The sequence below is a fragment of the Pyrus communis genome, chromosome 2, assembly GCF_041283825.1.
Source record: "Pyrus communis isolate YQ-2024b chromosome 2, ASM4128382v1, whole genome shotgun sequence".
In the NCBI taxonomy this organism is placed as follows: domain Eukaryota; kingdom Viridiplantae; phylum Streptophyta; class Magnoliopsida; order Rosales; family Rosaceae; genus Pyrus; species Pyrus communis.
Window position 1 is genome coordinate 4,348,443 of NC_142566.1, and position 21,914 is coordinate 4,370,356.

At 37.0% G+C, this 21,914-nt stretch overlaps 2 protein-coding genes across 19 annotated transcripts; one reads left to right on the top strand and one right to left on the bottom strand.

Moving 5' to 3' along the window:
• Positions 1-1,988: 1,988 nt before the first annotated feature.
• LOC137748976 (uncharacterized) lies at positions 1,989-9,024 on the bottom strand. 16 transcript variants are annotated; one of them, XM_088682195.1, is made up of 16 exons: positions 8,785-9,024; positions 8,360-8,485; positions 8,136-8,203; positions 7,130-7,316; positions 6,948-7,032; positions 6,748-6,855; positions 6,503-6,648; positions 6,355-6,400; positions 5,543-6,002; positions 5,230-5,366; positions 4,969-5,081; positions 4,498-4,584; positions 4,053-4,162; positions 3,611-3,670; positions 2,942-3,044; positions 1,989-2,472 (listed from the first exon to the last, which is right to left on the bottom strand). In XM_088682195.1, exons 1-7 carry the CDS (start codon positions 8,939-8,941, stop codon positions 6,615-6,617), a joined length of 765 nt encoding a protein of 254 aa, XP_088538321.1. In that variant the 5' UTR covers positions 8,942-9,024; the 3' UTR covers positions 1,989-2,472; positions 2,942-3,044; positions 3,611-3,670; positions 4,053-4,162; positions 4,498-4,584; positions 4,969-5,081; positions 5,230-5,366; positions 5,543-6,002; positions 6,355-6,400; positions 6,503-6,614. The 16 variants fall into 16 exon arrangements, with proteins under 16 accessions (XP_088538321.1, XP_088538336.1, XP_088538332.1 ...); XM_088682210.1 differs by having other exon boundaries at positions 5,550-5,568; positions 5,860-6,400; XM_088682206.1 differs by having other exon boundaries at positions 5,543-5,568; positions 5,860-6,400.
• A 222-nt stretch (positions 9,025-9,246) lies between these two features.
• On the top strand, positions 9,247-21,697 carry LOC137747505 (uncharacterized). 3 transcript variants are annotated; one of them, XM_088682184.1, is made up of 13 exons: positions 9,248-9,552; positions 11,229-11,377; positions 11,834-11,925; positions 12,839-12,952; positions 14,995-15,325; positions 16,386-16,565; positions 17,582-17,662; positions 17,923-18,141; positions 18,425-18,567; positions 19,447-19,613; positions 20,214-20,431; positions 20,583-20,675; positions 20,884-21,697. In XM_088682184.1, the coding sequence occupies exons 1-13, from the start codon at positions 9,348-9,350 to the stop codon at positions 20,887-20,889; spliced, it is 1,998 nt and encodes a 665-aa protein (XP_088538310.1). In that variant the 5' UTR covers positions 9,248-9,347; the 3' UTR covers positions 20,890-21,697. The 3 variants fall into 3 exon arrangements, with proteins under 3 accessions (XP_068343730.1, XP_088538310.1, XP_068343729.1); XM_068487628.2 differs by having other exon boundaries at positions 20,911-21,697; XM_068487629.2 differs by lacking the exon at positions 20,583-20,675 and having other exon boundaries at positions 9,247-9,552; positions 20,911-21,697.
• The last annotated feature ends 217 nt before the right edge of the window (positions 21,698-21,914 follow it).

Here is a 21,914-nt window from a genome sequence, read left to right on the forward strand (position 1 = left end):
ATAAGGACAATTTTCTAATTGACGTTTCTGTGCATGCGAATGAACGGCAGAGCTAACTAACTTGGCTCCGAAAGGGACCAATTTGGAAAGTTCTAGGATTTTTTATTTGGCGTGCGAAGAATCACAGCAGCCAAAACCTAGATGAAAAGTCTTACCTGCTTCGTATGCTATGCTGAAGTTTGATGACCACAAACCTCTCATTCTTAAACACTAATTGATGTGAATGCGTCTGTTAGCTTTCAAGTTTCCACCATAGTACGTCGTCTCACAATTGACATAATTAGCTAACTAGTCCAAGTATAATATCTCTTCAATTACCTTGCAAATTCGCAATCGTAACCAATAATTATGGCGCCCTACATGTTAATGCACTTGAAATATCTTAAAAGACTTCAACTTTAGCGATGTCACATCATTTAAAGAATTTTCTCCTTCAATGGTGGATGATAGGGTTTTTGCATGTGGTCTAATATCTTAGTAGATAGGATGTTGGATTTCACCTAAATTGTGTCTTAGGTTCGAAGTTGCGTCCTCCCCTAAATTGTTGGCTAGTTTCAAATTCTCCCCTCCCTTTAATAATAATTAAAAAAAAAAAAAAAAAACTGGGTGATGGATCTCCACTGTTATAACTTTGATGCTAGTTGTTTTGGTGAAGGAGCTGGTTCTTCATTACTTAGCATGAAAGCAACCGCCGACATTTTTGACCGGTCCATGGCATACTCTTGCCCACATAAGCTGAGAAATTTGGACGCATATCAGAACTTGGTTGACATGGTCCAATTCACCCAGAGATGAATCAATGATTTCCAAGGCATTGCCTTCTCTCCACAAGTTCCAAACCTAAAACAAATTTAATAGCTAGTTGATAAAATCGTTTATGCATGTTACTACAAATGCATGGACAAGGTGGTTTCTTCTTGTATTCCCGTGTTGTGTTGTATTACCTTGTGGTCATACAATAATCTTCTTGTTAACTTGACGTATCCCTGTGTCATGTCATATCCCCATGTTTGTGTCCATGCATCGTAGCTGCAAACTGTTAAATCCCCTAATTATCTCCATATCCATCGGCACTCACCACGCTCATTACTTAGTTGACTGTTATTCTTAGTATGGTCAACTCCAGGTGACTATTTGTGAATACTCTGTATCAAGACGAGGAAAACAGGGGAACAGGGGTACACTTTTTTCGGTTATTAACCGATATACATTCTTTGTACTAAACTCGGATAACCAGAGAGGAATCAACATTCTACCAAAAATTACAACCAAGACCTTTTTTTCTTCACTTAGAGCAGTTCCATCGTGGGCTATTGCTCGGTGGACTGGCTTTGGAACATGGCTAGATAGCCCGAGGGAGATGGTCCAGCGTATGCTGGTGATGGAGCCCAAGCGGGCCTGAGGGAGAGGCCCAGCACGAGTTGCCAGCCTGAGAGCTTGAAGGCAACGTGACAGAAGGTTGACGTCAGGGTGACGTCAGCCATCATCTCCTCTGCATTTTTGGGCCTCAACCTTACAGCTACTCGACCTTCGTCGTCCTTGGAAGCTACGGAGAGGATCCTCTCCAGACCCAAACCCACCAGAGCCTCCGAATCCATCTTCTTTAAAGGCCAAGTTAGCATTGTGGGCTTTCCCGGGGTTGATGTGGCGCTTTCCCGAAGCCGGTGTCGTGACTTCCTCGGTGATGGTTGTCGGAGAAGATGCATAATTGAAGAAGTTTTCTGATAAACAAACAAAGAAGGAAGAAGGAAGTGAAGAAGAAGATGCATAATTGAAGAAGAAGAAGCAGAACCAAATCTGCAGAGAAGAAGGAAGAAGGAAATCTGCAGAGAAGAAGGAAGAATGAGGAGGATCTGGAGATAAATTAATAATCTAATATTAATTTATACAAAGTAAATAATATAATATTAATTATAAAAAAAAAATACTAATATTTTATTGCCTATTACCAGAGCTATTCAGTGTAGAGGTAGAGATACAAAAGTCAGTTACTGTTCACTGGATGAATTAAATAGTGAATAACTTGAGGGAACCTTTGCAACGATAGAGTTGCTCTTAAGTTTGGTAACACATGACATTACAAAAGACGATGGCAAGAAATTTTTATTTGAATACAACATACAACTTAGGTCATTAGCGAGCTTCAACCGCATTTATTGTTAAGCTGTTTATCGAACAAATTTCTCTTTTTGACACTTTTGAGTTTGGATTTCTGGATTGTAATATAAATGCAGGTTTCTTGGGACAGGGAAGAATTGTTTCATTACTCAACATGAAAAACAACTTCCGACATGGTTGGCCTATCCGATTCAGTTTCTTGCACGCAAAGTAGACTGATTTGGATGCATCACGAAACCTCATGTGCAGCATATGACTGATCCCATGATGGATCGACTATACCTAATGCTTGCTCCTTCGTCCACGTATCCCAAGTCGGATGCAACACAAACTGGAAATTACGCCTGCAAGTTGCTGCGGAAACCAGTTGTTTCAGGCGTAATCGGATGAATAAAACACATTTAAGTTGAATAAATTCAACACAATTATGAACAAACAGAGATATACATGAGTGAATAAGGTTGATAAGATAATCAGTTTTGCTTTTATATACATTTAAGTAAGCTGGCATATAAAGACACTCTACAATGAGTGGGAAGAAATTGAACGTCTTTGATTAGAAAGAGATGGTTTCCAAAAAAGTTATGTTTCCTTAAGAAACAGAAGAAACATGTAGTTCAAACATATAATGTGTCCTGAAAGCCAAGGAGATTACAATGATTTTAGTCTGGTGTAAGCAAACCTGATAGGACTACAACTGATGCATACAATCCAATTAAAATGTTCATGAAAACTGCCAACACGATACTTGAAACAACCACAATTAGCCACAGAATGATTGTCAAACCAGCAATAAGGATGCAAGCTATTTCAAGAAATGGACCTTCTGGAGTAATCAGATCATGAGTCAGTCGATACCAGCCTTTAAGCAGCATATAGGGACTCTTTACAACAGCAATTACTGTCACATCCCAGTAGCGGCTCCGCTGCAGCACGATATTCATTCACATTCTCAAATAGCCAAAACATATATACCCGTAAGAAAGCAATGGAACAATATACCCATTAAAAAAGTCACAAAAAGATTTGCAGAAACTTTCCCAACTATTATAATTATATGGCATATCCGGACTTCAAATTTGATAGAGAAGCTAATTGTTCAAACAAAATAATGATAGAGAAATTATTAACTGTGCCATGCAATTTTCAACAGGAAAAACAAAATTCAAATACTATGTCTAACCACAATTCACAAAAGCCATTTTCCTAGAAAATTGGTTAATCAAAATAATGCACGAATATTTATTAGTGACATGCTATAAAATTGCAACAGTAATCGGGCTTCTTAACTGAAGAGCAAGAGGTCAAAATTTCACAAAGAAGAAAATAATCCTGGCTATAAAGAGTGTAGAAATGTTCAACCATGACACGACCTTATATTATTCCATAAGCCAACTTAATATCAATCCACAAAGTGGAATTATAATGCTTGCTTGCCACAGAGGGCATGCTACAATGAGTGAGCTGCGGCACTTAGCAGCTATCTACATACCAGAATAAGGGTTTTGGAGATGATAGCAGCTTTCGGAAAGACTCAAAATCAAAGATTGACCTGGAAAATGTGAAATAATCAAGTGAAATTAACATTGTCCTGATAATAAGCTACGAAAATCATATTCATCATAAATCGGTAACCAAAGTCACACAGGAGGATTCCTCTCACAGTTAAGGACATGTTTTTGTTGTAGCTAGGTATTATCGTAGGAGTAAACCAACAGCACCATGAGTAAAGTAGCAGACCAAGTTTTTTTTAGAATTGATGTCTTAACATGTTTGTTTACGTAGCGAAAAGATTACAACATATCCATAAGCTGATGACTCCCTCTCCGGTTTACCGCATCATTCTTAATGTATTCAACAATGCATCAGCAATTAAAAGTCCTTGGAAAATGCCAAGCTACTACCATAAAGACATGACGAAAACTATATCTCACCTTACCCCCTTGTTGGCATAGACAGCATATCCGTCCTTGTTGTTCGGGGCGAAACATAATCCTGAACTCCATTATCATCATCGTCGAGAATGTCAAACTGTAAATCAACCCTGCATGAAACAAAACTTAGAAATTAAACAATTATCAAAGCTTGTGAAGAATGCTAAATCCAACTAGTTCGAAACATAAAGTAACCCAAAAGAGCCCGAAAGATAGAAAACTTATAAATTCTATACAAATTATAATCCTTAACAGAAGGATGGAACAAAACAGGTTCATTCTTGAGAACAGATGTAATTTTGCACATTGCATATATGTAGATTAAGGACGGTGATAACATACCTTGTAATTTGTACAAAATTAGGATTTTCATTCAAAGAACTATAATATACACAATTACAAAAAAATGATTCAAACTTGTTCTTCTCTGAAGGAAATTACTCACAGTTGAAATTCTGAATGGAAGAAGTTTTGGCTTCCCTTTCCGGCTATATTTGATTAACTGGGAACCTTTTTTTAATGCAATGAGTGCCTTCATGAGAGAGAGAGAGAGAGAGAGAGAGAGAGAGAGAGAGAGAGAGAGGAATATTAGGTGAAAAGTATTGCCAAATCACACTGAGATCAAAATCTTGAATATATAGGTTTAACCATATCAAAGTGAGTGTGTGAAAGGATGTAGTCTGCAGAAAGGGCAACATTTTCACCGCTAGGAAGTTGGAAACTAAACTTTTACACAGATATTGGATTTTATTTATTCCCTTCGCGAATTGAAAAGCAAATTGTTCGAGTAACACAGGTAAATTCGATATACATATGCGTTGCTCTACGTAAGACGATTATAAGTTATAAATGTAGCTTCTTAACACAAAAAAGATCATAAATGTAAGTGTCCGTATTACGGAAGTAAGGGACTTACAGCGATTGCTATGAGCTCTAACAGCAGTCACTCCAAGTACCGTATTACGAAAGTAAGGGACTTACATCAATTGCTATGAGCTATACCAGCAGTCCCTCAAAGTGGCGCAAGGGCTAAAATTATAAATAAGAAGTAATTTAAACAGTTTAACTTAATAAAATATTGTAATTTAAAGAATGCTTGTATATTCAAACATCCCAAAACAGGAATGAACTTCCAGAAAACAAACGCGTAATAAGTATGCGTAATGAAGAAGACTACCTTAAGAAATATTTGCATCTGCAGCTTCATATGGTCATACAACGAAAAGCACCGCATATGATAAAAAAACCCCAGCTGCACCACAAAAGGAATATGATCTTCCTCTCAACTTGTATTTGCAGTTGTTATTGTAACATCTGCAAACAGCATACATAAGCACTGATTTGATAATTCTAAAGAAAAAAAGCTCTTATTCGATAATGCACCAAATCCTATCCAAAAAACAAAGGGGTGACATATCCCTAGATTAACAGAGCATCTTTCTTTGTTCCAAAACAAATTGCAATTGGCTTTGGTAAAGTAGAAAGATTACCAGATACCTCGGGCATAGTCTCGACTCTGTTCCATTATTCAAGCATTTAACTGTCCTTTTAGTTCTATCTCTCAACATAGGAAATACAATAAGACAGTAAAAACAAAAGTTAGTGATAGCTATTACATGGTGAAAGAAAATAAGACATTCACATAGTGATAGCTATTTACTGTCCTTTCTCATCATAATCTTGACTCTATTCCATTATTTGAGCATTCTACCGTACCTTTAGTTCTACCATATGTGAATGTCTTCATACATGCCAGCATATATATATATATATATACTGAATTTTGAAAGCAATGAGAGAAATATACCTTTGGGGCATCAATGCCAAACGGGTGAGTGAGGGATCTAAGATGTTTGAGAGTAGGAATATTTGAGCAATTGTGCGAAAAAGTTGAAGAGCTTCGAACAGAGTTGAGTGAGTTGGCTCAGGCTAAAATAAAGAGGATGAACTCTAGAAAGTAGAAAATGTTGTTGTTCAACCAAAGTCAGAAGCAAAGAAACTGTACTATTAACATATAAATAAGTTTTATATATCAATGTTTATATGTGCGTTGTTTGAGAAGGTAAATTAGCAACATATACAGTGATCAAAAGATTAACAGCAATAAACAGCTCATTATTCGAAATATACATGAAAGTTGTCATTCACATGATCCAAATGGTAGTTAATGCAAAGGACAAAACAGAAGGAAACAAATATTATAGCGGCATAAGTTGAATAATTGCAGCAAGCAAACAAATAGAAGACTCAAAAACTGGAAATGAAAGCAGGTAACAATGAGTTTTAATAACCGAAAAGGGACCTTGTTTAAGCAGCTCCACAGCAGCATTTATACTTGGACGGTTGAGCTGCAAAAACAGAAAAGAAAACACAAATTAAACTAAAAAAATATAGAATTTAACACTAATCCAAGGATTAAATATCAAATATAAAGTCATTAGGATTGGGACCCTTGCATTGAGGAATATCTACTACATTATGAGTTCCCTCCTGATAAAGCCCAATCAGGGGGTTTTCCGGTGAGCCATGAACAACTAACTTTGCGCGACACCGCCATCCCCACTAACACCAAACCCAGATAATCTCAAGATCAAAACTAACCAATACCAGAACGATATTTCTTTTTAATTAAAATTTAAGAAAAGGCCTAAACTTTACAAAATTAAGGGGGGAAAAAAAGAGTTAAGTAAAGCACCAATTTGCAACTGTCAAAAGTGAAATCTGAGACTCATTGAAGAACTCCGTTGCCTCCTCGATGATGACCGGACGGTGGAGATTGAACTGGTGTGTACACCTAGAGCACCTGATTATACACCGAACAGAAAACAAAATTTAAATAAAGTCGAACAATAATTATGAGAAAATAAACTAAAAGGGATTTGAGCTGAGAGTTACGATTCAAAGTGCGGGCAGTGGAGGGCGCAGGTTAGCGGCAGCGGAGGAGGGGTTAAGCTAGGGCTCAGTGAGAGAGAAGGTAGTGCTAAAGGCATTATTTGTCAGCCAATCATATAATAGCCATACCACTTTTCTATATATGACAAAAATTTCTCCAAACTAAAGCATGAAATTAGACTCACCAGAGAACTGGGAATTGAACATGAACAAAAGAATATACATCATGCCATTTGCGATTTTGAAAGAAAAAAAGAATAAATTCTTCAGGTCCGCTTTAGGAGGTGGAGGCTCTTGATAGAAGATTGGCATTGGAGTCGTTTTAAAAGTCTGTTTCTTCCTGAACATCCTAATGTCAGCTTCTAGAGTTTCCTGTAAAAGAACAGACAACATTCATAATAAGAAAATCTCTATCTGCAATCGCAGAAATCCCTCGGGTTTCAGGAAGCAAATGGAAAACGAAATGCTTTTCCATCCCCTACCCATACCCATACCTCCCTTACCCGTTCCCTTTACCCTCGCAGAAAATCCTCCCATCTCTCTCTCTCACCCTTGTCCCCTCTCTCTGTTTGCAAATTGCAGAAAAGAAACCCTAAACAAATCCCTGAAATCCCTCGCCTAAATCCTCCCACATTTCTCTTGGAGACCCCCCCTCTCTCTCCCTCTCTCTCTGCAAACCCTAAACCAAATCTCCTAAATCCTATCTCGGACACCCCGCATACAGCCAAGAAGCCAAGATATTAAAGCAATCTCTACATAATACTTTGGAACAATGAAGCAAAATGGTACTTATTTGTTCCTTGTCCAAAACCGTTGGTGCCATCGCACATTGTTATCAATTGTGGGTTTATCAAATCCTTCATGGCTTAGACTGCATGAAGAATTAGAAACTAAAAGATGAATATATGCTGTAAATCATCACATAAATATAACTGCATTTAAAAAAAGAAGGGAATGAAAAAATTGAATTCTATTTCGTCAGTATGTAACTGCACAAAAAGTTACATTGAATGCAGACTCAATCAATTTCCCCAAAATCATTGTCAACTGAAAATCAATACCACACCCATAAATACCACCATTGAATTTGGCAAAACCCAAAAAAAAATTGCAAAAATTTACTCATATAATCACAGAAAAACACGAAAATTGAGCACCCATTTGGCCAAGTTAAAGGATAAAGGCACTCACATCATCGTAGTACTCTTTGGGAAGATCTTCTAATAATGGCTCTTCCTTTTTCTTGCTCTTCCTCAGAACTGCCATAAAACCCCAGAGAAGCACACAAATTCAGAAAAGAAAAGGTCCAAAACTGCCATAAAAATTCCAGAAAGCATACAAATTTATCAGAAAGAAAAGTTCAAATTACAAAAACCAAATGATGTGAGTGAGTAGTGAGAGGTTGTGTTAGGCATCTGAAACACGTTTTGGTTTCAATTGAAAGGGCCAGAGCCTTGCATGCGAGGAAGATGACGATAGGATTCCAGAGACAACATCCACATTCCTTTTTCTTGGGTGAACTAACCAAACCATATTATATACTAAAACGACATAAAAAATCATTCACAAACTCACAACAAAATAGAACGAAAACATTCACAAAAGATTTGGGAGTTGGGACGCTAACAAAAACATTTCTTTTCTAAACAAATACACAACCGCTAATCTGGGTTTGGTCAATTTGACTAAAACGGTGTGCTGTTTTGCATCTAAATATAGTATATCGTTTAAATAAAATTAAAAAAAATATACACAGCCAATGCTTTTAATCTAAAGCTAGAAGTAGGAATAACCGAGTAAGTTAATGAAGGCAAAGCAGAGGGTAGGAAGCAGAACATACCAAGAGACCAGTAGGCCATCTGGACGGTCTGCCGATGAACACCGTGTACTGGTCGATAAAGCCCAACGATGTCGGCCAGCAAAGAAGTAAAAGTCGTAAACACCCCCAATGACCTTGTAGGTGAGAGAAGCCCTTCTGTAGAGCACTTCCATGCCATTGCTGTTGATTTGAATTGTGCGAATTGAAAACCTTGCTTTAGACTAAGTAATTACTACTTAGAAGGGGGAAATCTTAACACACCTAATTTACTTACCGAAACTACCCTCACACTCCACACAATCCCATTAACTTACTCAGCAAAAGCCTGCCGAATCAATTCATATTTTCGGATAGTAAGCATTAAATTTAAGATTCGACAAATTGTTACTGAACATGTAAAATGTTTCAGCAGGAAACTACCGTAATATACAGTAGCTAGTACCTACCGAAGTTGTGCATATTTTCAGTAGGCCTCCACCTAAAGATTAAGTAACAAATGCGACCCAAATAAAATTGTCTGCTTCGCCTCTCACAAGGCACAAATAAGAAAGAGAGAGGGCGAAGACGCGCTCTGAAATTCAGCAATGGCGACCACGCCAGCACTGACGCTTCATCTCTCTCGCCTCGCCCGCCACTTCCCTTTCTCCTCTTCTCCTCTCCCGACTCCTCCTCTCTTTCATCGTGCTCGACTCATTCTAAGGCCGCGTGACCTTCCCTTCCGCCGCACCCGTTCCTTCTCCACCTGCAACTTTTCCCGCCGATTCTCTATCTCCGCCTCGACCACTCCAGGTACGGCTCCAATGAGCTTGTGCTTCTCTCTCTTTGTCAGTCAGTGATTTTGTCGAACATGTCCCGTGCATTTCAGCAATTGAAATGTTGGCCAAACTGGATATTTTACTGACATTAATTTGCAAAAATAGTGTCTTTATGCTGTTAACGGTGTCTTCATTTGGTTGAACACTATTATGTGATATGCTCTCTCTGTTTGTAAAGCAAAATAATCTGGTTGGAGTATCTTCTAATGGGCTCCTAACAAAATTTAGAAAGGAGTTGGAAAAATTCATCTTCAATCACACTCGGTGCTCCTAGAATAGCAAAGCTGCTAGGAGCTCCTAAAATTATTAAAATAGCAAACTTGCTATTTTAATAATTTTTGTTCGTTCATAGTCATCGTTACTCTCTGGATTAGGGACTATGGTTGGAGTGAGTTGTATAGGGAGCTCCGAAGATAGTTTTTGTATTCTTTTTAGTTCAAGTTTGACTTGAAGAGTAGCGTGAGAAGGAAATACCCCATTTCATAGTGCCTGCCTGCCTAGGGAACGCAAGTTTGATCTAGAATTGGATAAGAGAGGTGGAAGAAAATGCTCGGAAACGCCTTCATCCCACATTTGAAAAAAATATCTTGCGAGAGTGTATGAGCTCTTCGGCTCCCTTCCCTTACAAAGATGATTTTGTAGGGGCAAGTTCTCTTCAAACCAAATTTGCTCACAAGCTTTTCAAACACTGCCCTCACTCTTCTCTGGGGCAAATATAACTGCAACAAAACCACTGAGGGCTTACCAGCTTGGACTGCCTAATCCAGACAAGCTGGTGATGTCATATCAAAATCCTGCATTTACAGTACCTGAAGGCCTTTAATTTAAATTTCAACAAATAACCAGTAGGATGCTTGAACAAATAGCATGAGGTCGATTTGGAACAAATGATTCTCCCGAATTTGTATCTGTATGAACATATAGCATGACGTGGTGCTTCTTTTGCCTCTGTTTTTTTATCTTCTGCCCTTGTAGAAGTAATATATATATATATATATATATATATATATTTGTTTTTTGGAACCCACAACATATGTTTGGGACCTACTCAATTTGGAATAGTATTATGGCTCGTTTACTAAATCAATAATCGGAAGAATGGAATTGAGGAGGAGTTGGAATGGGGTAGAGTCACACTCAGATTCCTATTAAAGGTGTTTACTCAAATTTTCTGGATCAGAGTAGGAATAGTACTGATTCCATATAAGTTGCTTACTAATTCCCCTTAGTCGGAATGAAACCACTGTGATTACTAAAATCCCCTTATTCTAAATAAATTATTGTATATGATATTTAGTAGAAAAAAATTAATTGCCTTTCTTCACCAATGTTAAAACACAATAAACCCATATATTGATTTTTTCAACATTATTGTACTTTTTAAGAGTAAAAAAAACCCAAAAAATTCTAATAATTTTTCATATATTTTTTGAATTAAAGTGTCATTATTATTAGTATATTTATTTTGAACAAAAATAATAAATATTCTTTTGGTTCCAATCTCTTAGCCTTGAACAAATAGCATGAGGTGGTCTTTTTTTAACATGTATGAGTTTTACATTGGCCTTTTTTAAGTTTACCATTCACAAATTTAGGAATTGACGATACTAATGGTGAAATTTAATCACTATATTGTTCACCATTTCACAGGTCTAAGTGATGATGGGATACATGATGAAAGATATGATGTCATTGTGGTCGGAGGAGGACATGCAGGCTGTGAAGCTGCCCTAGCATCTGCTCATTTAGGGGCGAAAACTCTTCTACTCACCCTAAATATTGATAGAATTGCTTGGCAGGTTTAATTCTGCCTTTTCTTGATAACCTCATATTTTTCCTATTGTATTTAGAAGTTTTGTTATATTTCTCAAAATTAGATATGTGAAATTAGTTTTCAATTTGAATTTCAACTCATAATTCCTCTAAAGGAGCAGTAAAAAAAAAATAATGATTTACACTAGAAAGTTCAGCAGGTTTTTTTTTCTTGGTCCGATTGAAAGTTAACCAATGAGATGTAGTATCTGGAATACATATGGCAAAACAAACAAACTGGGAGGCAGCATTCTAACTTATTTATTCAATTATCCTGCAATTCCTCATCTTTAGATTTGATATTGTGTTCTCTCTCTTTCTCTCTCACACACATACACACAAATAGAGGTGCAGTCATGTTACTGCATGCAAAATTGCTTAGTTCTTTAGAATCATGACACAGATAATTTAAAGCGCATCTTAATGAAAAATGTCCGATGCAGCCCTGCAACCCAGCAGTTGGTGGACCAGCAAAGTCTCAACTTGTACACGAAGTGGATGCCCTTGGTGGTGAAATTGGGAAGATTTCTGATCGGTAAAGCAATAAAATCTCCTATATTTGCATGTTCCCTTCTAAGAAGCTTGAGGGTATACCTGTGGGCCTGTGGCTTGCCATTGGTTTTGTTTTGGACGAGCATATTTAGAACTGACATTTCAAGAACTTAGTATGTTTTGGTGTGGGTTTGGGATATTTACATGCAAGAATTAGAGACAGTCAAAATGACACTCTCATTGAGAAGGATTGCATAAAATGCTCAGGTACAAAAGTAAAGTGATTGTATTGGTTTAAGTAATTATGTATTGCAAGCCCTTAATGTAGAAATGAAAAGAACAAAAACAAAAAAAAAAAAAAATCTGAATTTTAGGTAACTGTGCCTATAATTCGTAAATAATTTTTTGAGATGGGATCATGGGAGTATGATCATAAAATACTGATAGTCTACAGATGGCTGGGTAAGTTTTGCCTTTTTTTTTTCTCTCTGGGAAAGCGTTTTGGGAGCTATAATGTTGTGAAAGGTCCATTTCCACATGGGTTAGTGGAGAAGCTAATAATTTTAGATACTATCTTGGTTCTCATCTCCTATAATTTTTTTTTTTTTGTTTTTCTTTGTGGACAAAAAGAAGTTGTTTCAGGTACTCTGCCATTGGGTGAGCTGGCCCTTAAGCTCTAGGGCATTTCGACATACCCTAATTAGGGTCGTTAAAACATAATATATTCTGATAATGGTAAAATATTAACAACATGAAAATTCAATACATATTTGTTAGGTTCCTGCCAATTTTTTTTTCTGGCCCATCTTTTTCAGATAATTTGTAATTCTTTCTGCTCATGCTTTTGCTTTTTAAGTGTTCTAGTTTTTGTTGGTTTTTACCATTTCATCTTTAAAGTCCCCCATTTTCACCTTCACTCTCTGCAACTGTTAGTGATTTTCAATTTTTATGCTTAGGTGCTATTTACAGAAGCGTGTACTCAATGCCTCAAGGGGCCCTGCTGTTCGGGCATTGCGTGCACAGACTGATAAACGGGAATATGCCATGGAAATGAGAAAAATAGTAGAGAGGCAAGTATTACTTTATCTTTCTGCATGATTCTTTTACTGTCATTTTAGTGACAGTGGTGTGGTTTGGTTTATTTTCCTCTCTTTTTTTAACCTTTTCTTTCCACATAGATGATCATGAAATTCATACGTGGCTGACTTTATCCAATCTTTATACTTTAATAACAACCACTTCATGGTCTGGCTCTTATGGATGTGTTGCTATTTCTGAATCATGATTGCTTGAATTGGAGTATGGTTTTATTTTTTGAATTATCGCAGTTTGAAATGTAATAGCTTTTCCCTGTAAATGCATGCTTTAGTATCAAATATATCCACTTCTTTTTTGTTTCTAGGTTGAATTACGAAAATATGCTATTATTTTGGCTGTGCAATCCAGCATTAGAAGGTATTTAAGATTATAGTGATGCTGTTGTCAGCATTTGCCCCAGTACGGCAAACACACATTTCTCTCCTTCTGAGATGTCTCCTTCAGTACAGCCAACTGATGCAGCCAAACATTAGAAGCAATTGGATAAAAGTTGTAAAAGCAGCTGAATTGTGTACATGAAATTAACTTTTTTGGGATAAAAATATTGCTCAACTTTAGGCTATGGGAAACAAACGAAATCCCAAAATGAAAAAGAAGTAATGTGATATAAAAATAAAAATAAAAATAAAAAAATAAAAAAAAAATAAAAAACTAGATGGAAAACGTTCTAATGAGGACCTAAATTAGGGAGCTACGTTAAGGGCTTGCATTTCAGATGTGAGGTTAGATATAAATGACTGCATATGCATAATGAGTGAGAGTGAGTGAGATGCATCTTCATGTCTGATCTCAGGGCTTATATTGAAGCTTTCGTCTAAATCTTTGTCAGATTACTACTGGTTATATGAGTATGCATTTGATATGTTTCTATATTTTTATGCATTTGGTATGGACATGAATTAGCTTTGAAAATGACGTAACTTAGCATGATTCTTGACAGGTTAAAAGTTCAATTTGGTGTGAATTTTGATGTTAAACTCGTGTTAAGGATTTCTGTTCCCATGCATTCCATGTGGCTGACTGAATGACATCGTACTAGATTCTTTCATTTATAAAATGAAATAAAACTATACGGTTGGACCTAGCATGTTAAATGATATCACTCTTAAAAAAAGAAAGAAGGGAAATGAATAAGAAAGGAAAAGAAAGACATGAATAGTGCAAGATTATCTAGGTAAGTTCCAAGTAATGATGAGTCTTCATTTTTCTTTTGTGAAGCTTGTAATGCAATCCTTCCTAGAAGGATATATTCATGTGCCCTTGCCAAAACTCACGTTGTCTCATATTATTTATTATACTGAAAATCATTAATTCCTATCCGTTTTAGTTTTAAAAGTAGTTGACTATTTGAGGTAGTAATCTACCTATGATTGCTTCATTTATTCCTGTTTAGGTTAACTACAAAAATGGTCTTCAAACTTGTCCCCAAGTTTCATTTTCGTCTCTGAAGTTTTTATTTTATTTTATATGGTCCTCAAACTCTTGTGTGGCTTTTTGGTCATTTTTGTTAACTCCATCCATTTTTTTGATAAATGTAGGAGTAAATTAGACTTTCTGCATTAAAAAAATCAGTCAAACATAAAAGAACAGAATTTCAACTTCTCAGAACTCCTATAATGGGGTGGATAGGGATATCAACCACCCCCTCCTCCTCCTCCTCCTCCTCCTCCTCCTCCTCCTCCTCCTTTTCTCCTCCCAATATTTTATTTTCAATTCCAATTCTTGATTTCAATATATTAAACTCATGAGTGTGGTTCCTATACAATAAATGGTTAACCATTCGAAAGAGAACTCACCTCCGTCAGACTCACACTACTATAGTGTTGTAGAAATCAAACTCACCTGAATCACTCTGGAAGGCCTTATTCTCCTTTCTTATTCTTTTTTTTTTTTTTTTTAAAAGCCAAAACATAGCACAATTATCACACTTATTCAGTTATTCTCATGTTGCATATCTTTGTTGTGGCTAAGTCTTTCCATATATTAACTAGCTTGATTTGCTTTCGTTTTGCAGCACACCAAACCTTTCAATTCGAGAGGCAATGGTGACAGATATCTTATTAGGAAAGAATGACAATATTGAAGGTGTGCAAACATTTTTTGGGATGAACTTCTACGCTCCTTCAGTTATTCTCACGACGGGCACATTTATGAGTGGTAAAATTTGGGTTGGTAGAACTTCTATGCCTGCAGGAAGAGCTGGCGAATCAGCTTCACTCGGACTGACTGAAAATTTACAGTGCCTTGGATTTGAGACTGATCGATTAAAGACTGGAACCCCAGCGCGTGTGGACCGTCGCACTGTTGATTTTTCTGGATTGGAACCACAACATGGCGATGAAGAGGTCCATCTATTTAATCCCATATGTAGGTTCTGTATATTGGTTGTGCGATACTCATAATTTTAATTTGTGCTCTGCACTCTTGCCATTCAAGTAGATGTTAAAAATATTTAATGTCATTTTGGCTTGCATCCACACAAGGTATACACCAGACCTGGGTCCCATACTTTGCTTCTGACAGGATGGCAAGTTCCAAGATAAAGACTTGACTGTTTGGTTCTTTTTTCTGGACTAGGCAAAAGTATCTCCACTGAATTTATGACTCACACATGGAACCAGAGGGTCTGTTTCTAATCTGAGATAGGACAGTAAATTAAATAACTGTTTTCAGGGAAGAAGTTTATTTGTTGGGGCCATTTGGTTTAGAAACTGGGGAAAAGATTGTCATTTTGAGCTTAAGGTGGTGTCTGGAGTAAAGTCAACAAGGCATTATGAGATGGGTTTAAGGTCTTTTTGTTTTCCGGTCAAAAGGGTTTGGGGTTTAAGACAGGCTTGAGCAGGTTCATTTTTATGATTCTGGCCTGGAACTCTAATTTAGGTTTTGGAAATCTAATTTGGTGACATATATTTTAGACTTCTATCATTATAAGGCTTTAGATTCTGGATTTGAAAGGCTAAGGAATATGTGGCTAATTTGCATGAGTTAAAGGAACGGCTATCATTTGGTGTAATCAGTGCTGTTCCTTCTTCTTTTGCTTTAAGATCTGTGTGCTTTTTGATATTTTCTGGCACTTGGGAGGTTGTTGGCGACTGGTGAGAAGTGACTGCATTTAGATTCATCAGACGACACTGGCTGGGCACTGCGGTGAGGGTTGGTACAGAAATGCAGCTGGTGCAAATGGACCTTAAGGCGTGCTGATTAAGCCTCATATTGAAATTGAGAAGAAATATTTGCATTCATTATTCATCTTGTATATCCTCCCCCCACCCCCATATATTGATTGGATTCTAATCATAATGAGCCAGATTACAATAACGTTTACTTTTTCTTTTCAGTGGTTAATAGTTAGAACAATTAGTTTTGTTGAGAATTGCGTCCTAAATTTGAATTGATGGTTAACAGGTTGGCTGGTTTAGTTTTGATCTTGATGTCCATATTGAAAGGGAACAAATGTGCTGCTATCTTACGCGTACTACAAAGAGCACTCACCAACTAATCAAAGACAACTTGCGTGAAACTCCTACTTATGGAGGATGGGTTGAGGCGAAGGGGCCTAGGTATTGCCCTTCAATTGAAGACAAGGTAAGTTGAAATTGAACTTGTACTGAGATAATTTTTTTGGCAGCACCAGATGTTATTAGTTTTTTAATTATTTTATATGAAGTTGGGCCCTTTAAACTATAATTGCATCACCGAGTGAACCGTACTGTTCTAGTATCATAAAAAGCAACATAGTTTTGAGTCTTGACACTTTCATACTTAATTTTATTGTAATCTGGTTCAATGAATGAATGCATGATTATTATTTAAGAAAAAAAGAGAGCACAAAGTCTCTATGTGAGAGACTTACATCCACGGGAAGAAAAGTATGCTGCCTTTTACTATAATTGGAAGTCCGGAATGAATTTACTAGATAATATCTCACTATCGCACGCACTGGCTAGAACTGCAACTCTTAAGGAGAAAGTGAGAAATAAAGAGGTATTCTCCAAATGATGTTAAAGCATCCTTTTATAGGCCTAGGAAATGTGGCCATAAATGAGTGAAATTATTCCAAAGATAATGGCAATTGATGGCCCATTGCTATAGTTCCATATGCAAATAACATCCGTAATAGTTTGCATCCAGATATCAATATTCTCTGGTTGCTCTGCCTCAGTTGGGGCAACATACTAAAATTTGCTTGTATCTGAAGCTGTTAGGACAAGCAAGGCCTGGGATGCATGCTATATGCACATCCTTTCCATACATGATGCACCATTTAGGAATTATCATTCTGATTGTTATGGAAACTCTTTAGTTTCTCCTTTAAAGGCGGGGAAAACACTATAGATAGAGACTATCCAAACACATTTTATTAGAAACATGTAGAATACTGCTAAGGGTCAAAGAGTAGTAAAATCTAATGAAGTATGATGGGAAAGTAAAATCAGACGTGTTAAACATGGTTTCCAACAACTTGCAATCCTTCACTTGTTTAATTGGCTATCAAGAGAAGCTTCCTGTGGAACATTGATAAAAAAACATTCTTCCAATCTTCTTCTTTCCTATCAAGAGGAGCTTCCTGACGTCATTTTGGCGTATTTTTTTGGCTTTAGATTGTTCGGTTCCAGGATAAAGAGTCCCATCAAATTTTTCTTGAACCAGAGGGCCGAGATGTGCCGGAGCTTTATGTGCAGGTATGGTTGCATTCACCTTTTGTCTTCTTTGCATTAGATGAAAAGAAGGAATATAAATATAATGACTTAACTGAATGGCTAGTGCCCTTTGATATATTCTCTCTCCATCAACTTATCTTTGATGAATACAAATAGATACCCGAATTTTTGTCAAGTTTTTACCAGATTAACCATAGCAGATGATACTGAGTATCAATGTCTTATAATATGTGTTATATAGATGCTTTTTATAAACATCTTTTCTTTCCTTTTTCACACAGGGATTCTCAACTGGTTTACCAGAGAGACTACAGTTACCACTCTTGAGGACTTTGCCTGGGCTTGAAAATTGTTCAATGCTGAGGCCTGCTTATGCTGTAGAATATGACTTCTTGCCTGCTCATCAATGTTCTAGGTCTCTTATGACAAAGAAAATTGATGGGCTTTTCTTCTCTGGTCAAATAAATGGGACTACAGGCTATGAGGAGGCTGCAGCACAAGTAATTATTTAGAGTACCTTTATTCAGTTGGTGTAGAGTGAAATACAATCTATCTGTAGTTATCGATACAACTGTATATTTGAAAGAGTCACGTATTAGGCATTTATTGTTGAGATTGAATCCTACATCTGGGAAAGGAGGGACCTTGCATGTGCTTATAAGGAGCTGGTTACTCCTCATATTGCCAATAGGTTTTATGTGCTGGGTTAAAAGGTGCTAATACAGTTATTGTGTTATTCTAAAAAAAAGTTATCGCCTCATGCTTGTTTATGCTTTTCTGAAGGGCATTATTTCTGGTATCAATGCTGCCAGACATTCAGATGGCAAGTCCCTCATTGTTCTTGAGAGAGAAAGCAGTTATATAGGAACATTGATCGATGATCTGGTCACAAAGGACCTTCGAGAGCCTTACCGCATGCTAACCAGGTATGAGATCTTGATATTATCCCAATATATATTAGATCATTGTTATTTCAATCATACTTGGAGTGAAGTTAATTTGGTGGGTGGTTGAGGTTGCATGTTTGATGGTTCGACATAATCACTTCACTTCCTAAGTGTTCATGTGAATGTTTTTGGAAGATAGAAGCAGAACTTGGAAGACTGTTTAATTGTGTAGTTTAGATTCTTTTGAACAGTCTTTCTAAATATAACACTTTCTACGTGGCTACATCATTTGTTTAGTAGAATAGTTTGTTCTTTTTATGACATCAGTTGGCTGTGTTAAAGTAACTCCATGTATTATGGAAGTGCTTGTTGTCTAGAAAGTAATGAGATATTTGTTACAATAGAGAAAAAGAAATGATCCTTTAAGGCTGGGAGTAGCATTACAATTAAGTTTTATTTTTGAACCTCTTGGTGGTGCCGTTATGCTTGACCTTTATGATGCCTTTTCTCCCTGGGCATAGGCTTCATAAGGGTTGAGCATAACGTGACCACCAAGAGGTTCAGCAAACTTGTGGGTATCACTGCCCTGTTGTAGATCGCTGGCCTCCCCATCGATTTTCAAGGAACAAGGATGAGCAACCATATGGCAGTACGAAAATGCTCAATTTTTGGAAGTTAAACAATAGCAGTAGAAATCATTGTGCCCTTCTAGGCTTCTACACACAAGAAACCTGGGAGTGTTAAGGGGCACTGCTACCTCTAGATGTCATGGGCAGAATACCAATCATAGATAGTTTGATTTATCTTCTTAGCATCAGTTAATTCTTCATAGCTTGAAACAAGTTTATAATTCATCTGTAGATTTTCAAGTTGGTTTGACATTCCATAACATCCTTTTTTTTTTAATTTCCAATAAAGTCGATCAGAGCACCGGTTACTTCTCCGATCTGATAATGCTGATAGCCGTCTCACACCATTGGGGCGTGACATTGGGTTAATAGATGATAGACGATGGAAACTATACCAGGACAAACAGGCTCGAATTTCAGAAGAAAAGAAGCGATTGAAAAGTGTCAGAATTTCAGGTTTTCATCTTTATCTAGTTCTTCTTAAGTTTTGTAACCTCTTTACACTTTTAGCATTGTTGTATACTGTTGTATACTTTGGTTTGCTCGAGCTGGCATTTTTAGTTAAATTATCAAGCTGAAGTACATTTTCCCCATCTAGTTTACCGGAAGTTTCAGTTGGCCCTGATTTCAACTCGATGTGTTAACCTTACAATTTCTTTAGTTCATTTTTTCAGTTGATGCCAATATTTTGCTTTTGTTTAATTTTGTTAACAAGGTAAGCATATAAATATAATTCACCCTCTGTTCATGCAAGCATCTGTTGTGCTCTATAACCCACCCTATAATCTAGCATGGCCAGTGTTTAAAAGCACGTGTTGGGACGCACGTGATGCACCTCATAGTCGTACGCTTTGCTTATAAGCTTACACTATGTTCCTTAGGATTAAGCTATGGGCAAAACTGGGCTTGGGTTGGTTGATGCAATACCATGTCCGTTTTTGCCCTATTATTTATTCCTTCTAAGTTGGGTTGAATTTAAAAAAATCGAATAAACTGCGATCTGTGGATTTTGAGACATAACTGAAACTTATAGTTATTATTTTGTGCTTCTTTCAGGAGGGGAAATAGCAGCTGATGTTACTCGTCTTTCTAGTCAGCCAGTGAAGGACTTTACAACTTTGGAGAGTCTTCTGAAGAAACCACACATAGAATATAAAGTTCTTGATAAGCATGGTTTTGGGAATGAACTGTTGTCTAGAATAGAAAAAGAATGTGTGGAGATTGACATCAAGTATGCGGGCTTCATTCAGCGACAACAGAGCCAACTCCAACAAGTGAGGAACTATTATGTGTTTCAATAGCCTTCGTCAGTACTTTAAATCATGCAACTCACTGATTTATTTCCTATTTTTGGCGGTATATGCTTAGCAATTTTTAATTTTTCTTTATCCAAAATCTCATATTGTCCAACTCTTCTGTATTTAGATGGTCCATCAACAGCATAGATTACTTCCAGAGGACTTAGATTACCATTCAATAACAACTTTATCTCTTGAATCACGCGAGAAGCTCTCCAAGGTGTGCACCATATATAATTTTATTATGGCATAACCTTTTTACCAATATGTCCGGAAATCTGATGTGGCAGAAATTAATATGCTTTTCATATTTTAGACAAAATAGCTGTAGTCCCAAACTCCTATTCTATTTTTACCCTTTTATTTATGTCATTTTATACACATAGACGCCTAAATGTATTGACTTGTTGGCAATATGTTTCATTCAGTTTTAATGAAACAAATCAAGCTTTCAGGTGAGGCCACAGACCGTTGGTCAAGCCAGCAGAGTTGGTGGGGTGAGCCCTGCTGATATCACTGCTCTCCTCATTATCCTTGAAGCTAATAGGAGGAGGGCACATGAACAGAAGAAGCTCGAACTGCTAAATTCTATCAAGATGGATACAGAACAAGATGTATCTGAATTGCCGTTTACTGGGACACTCAGGTCATGATGTTTCTGTGCTTGCCAAAGTTGGTATTTGAGTTGAATTCGAGTGTATCAAGTGTATCCTAACTTGTCTATAGAGAGCGCATCATGGTGCGAGATGAATGGGAGATCTGTCCATCTTACTTGAGATACCTGGTAGATACCCGGGTCGAATTTCATACAGATAGCCTGTGCAACGGAACTATGAGGACTCTTTGCACGAGCTGCTGCTAATAGCTGCTGTGTACTCGGGGAACTCTTATCGATCCTCGTCCGTGTAGGATGTTGTATTCATGTCTGCAAGTACAATGTCATTTTTCAGGGCTAATTCTAGTAAAGGAAAACACCTTTTCAAGCACTAGTGATTGGTGTTTCATATTTCCTAATCATTAATAAACAAAGCGATATAATTGATGTTATGAAGTTGGTACTTGGTGGTCATTCACATTTCATATATTTTAGACCATCTCCACCTCACAGGGGTTGTAAAACATTTTGTATTTTGGTCATTCGCAAATGTTCAACTACTTATTTTGGTCGAAAAATGTGAATAAAAATGTATATTTATATTTTTTTTTGAGGTGGACTTTGTAAGTTTGGGATTGTTTGGTGTTATTTTGTTTCTTTTTTTCTCTCCTTCTCTTTTCCCATCCGCTGTTTTTCCCCAATTTTCTTTGGCCGATTTGCCTTCTTCTCACCCCTTTGATGTCTCTCATCCATATTCATTCAATTTCTAAGTTTCAGTCACGCCTTGCCATGATTTGCGGTGTGTCGAGTTGGTGATCACAGATCTAGTGCTTTCACTGGGTCAGGTGTGCCTCGCACCATCAC

What these genes read in the sequence shown, in the direction of transcription:
- LOC137747505 (XM_068487628.2), top strand. Translation starts at nt 9,348, where the DNA reads ATGGCGACCACGCCAGCACTGACGCTTCATCTCTCTCGCCTCGCCCGC. An exon ending in GAAAAGTGTCAGAATTTCAG is followed by an intron (nt 19,614 to 20,213) that starts GTTTTCATCTTT and finishes TGCTTCTTTCAG; the next exon opens with GAGGGGAAATAGCAGCTGAT. An exon ending in CACGCGAGAAGCTCTCCAAG is followed by an intron (nt 20,676 to 20,910) that starts GTGTGCACCATA and finishes TCAAGCTTTCAG; the next exon opens with GTGAGGCCACAGACCGTTGG.
- LOC137748976 (XM_088682195.1), bottom strand. Translation starts at nt 8,941, where the DNA reads ATGGCATGGAAGTGCTCTACAGAAGGGCTTCTCTCACCTACAAGGTCA. An exon ending in GAAACCAAAACGTGTTTCAG is followed by an intron (nt 8,204 to 8,359) that starts ATGCCTAACACA and finishes GTTTTATGGCAG; the next exon opens with TTCTGAGGAAGAGCAAGAAA. An exon ending in CCAAAGAGTACTACGATGAT is followed by an intron (nt 7,317 to 8,135) that starts GTGAGTGCCTTT and finishes GTTCTTTTACAG; the next exon opens with GAAACTCTAGAAGCTGACAT.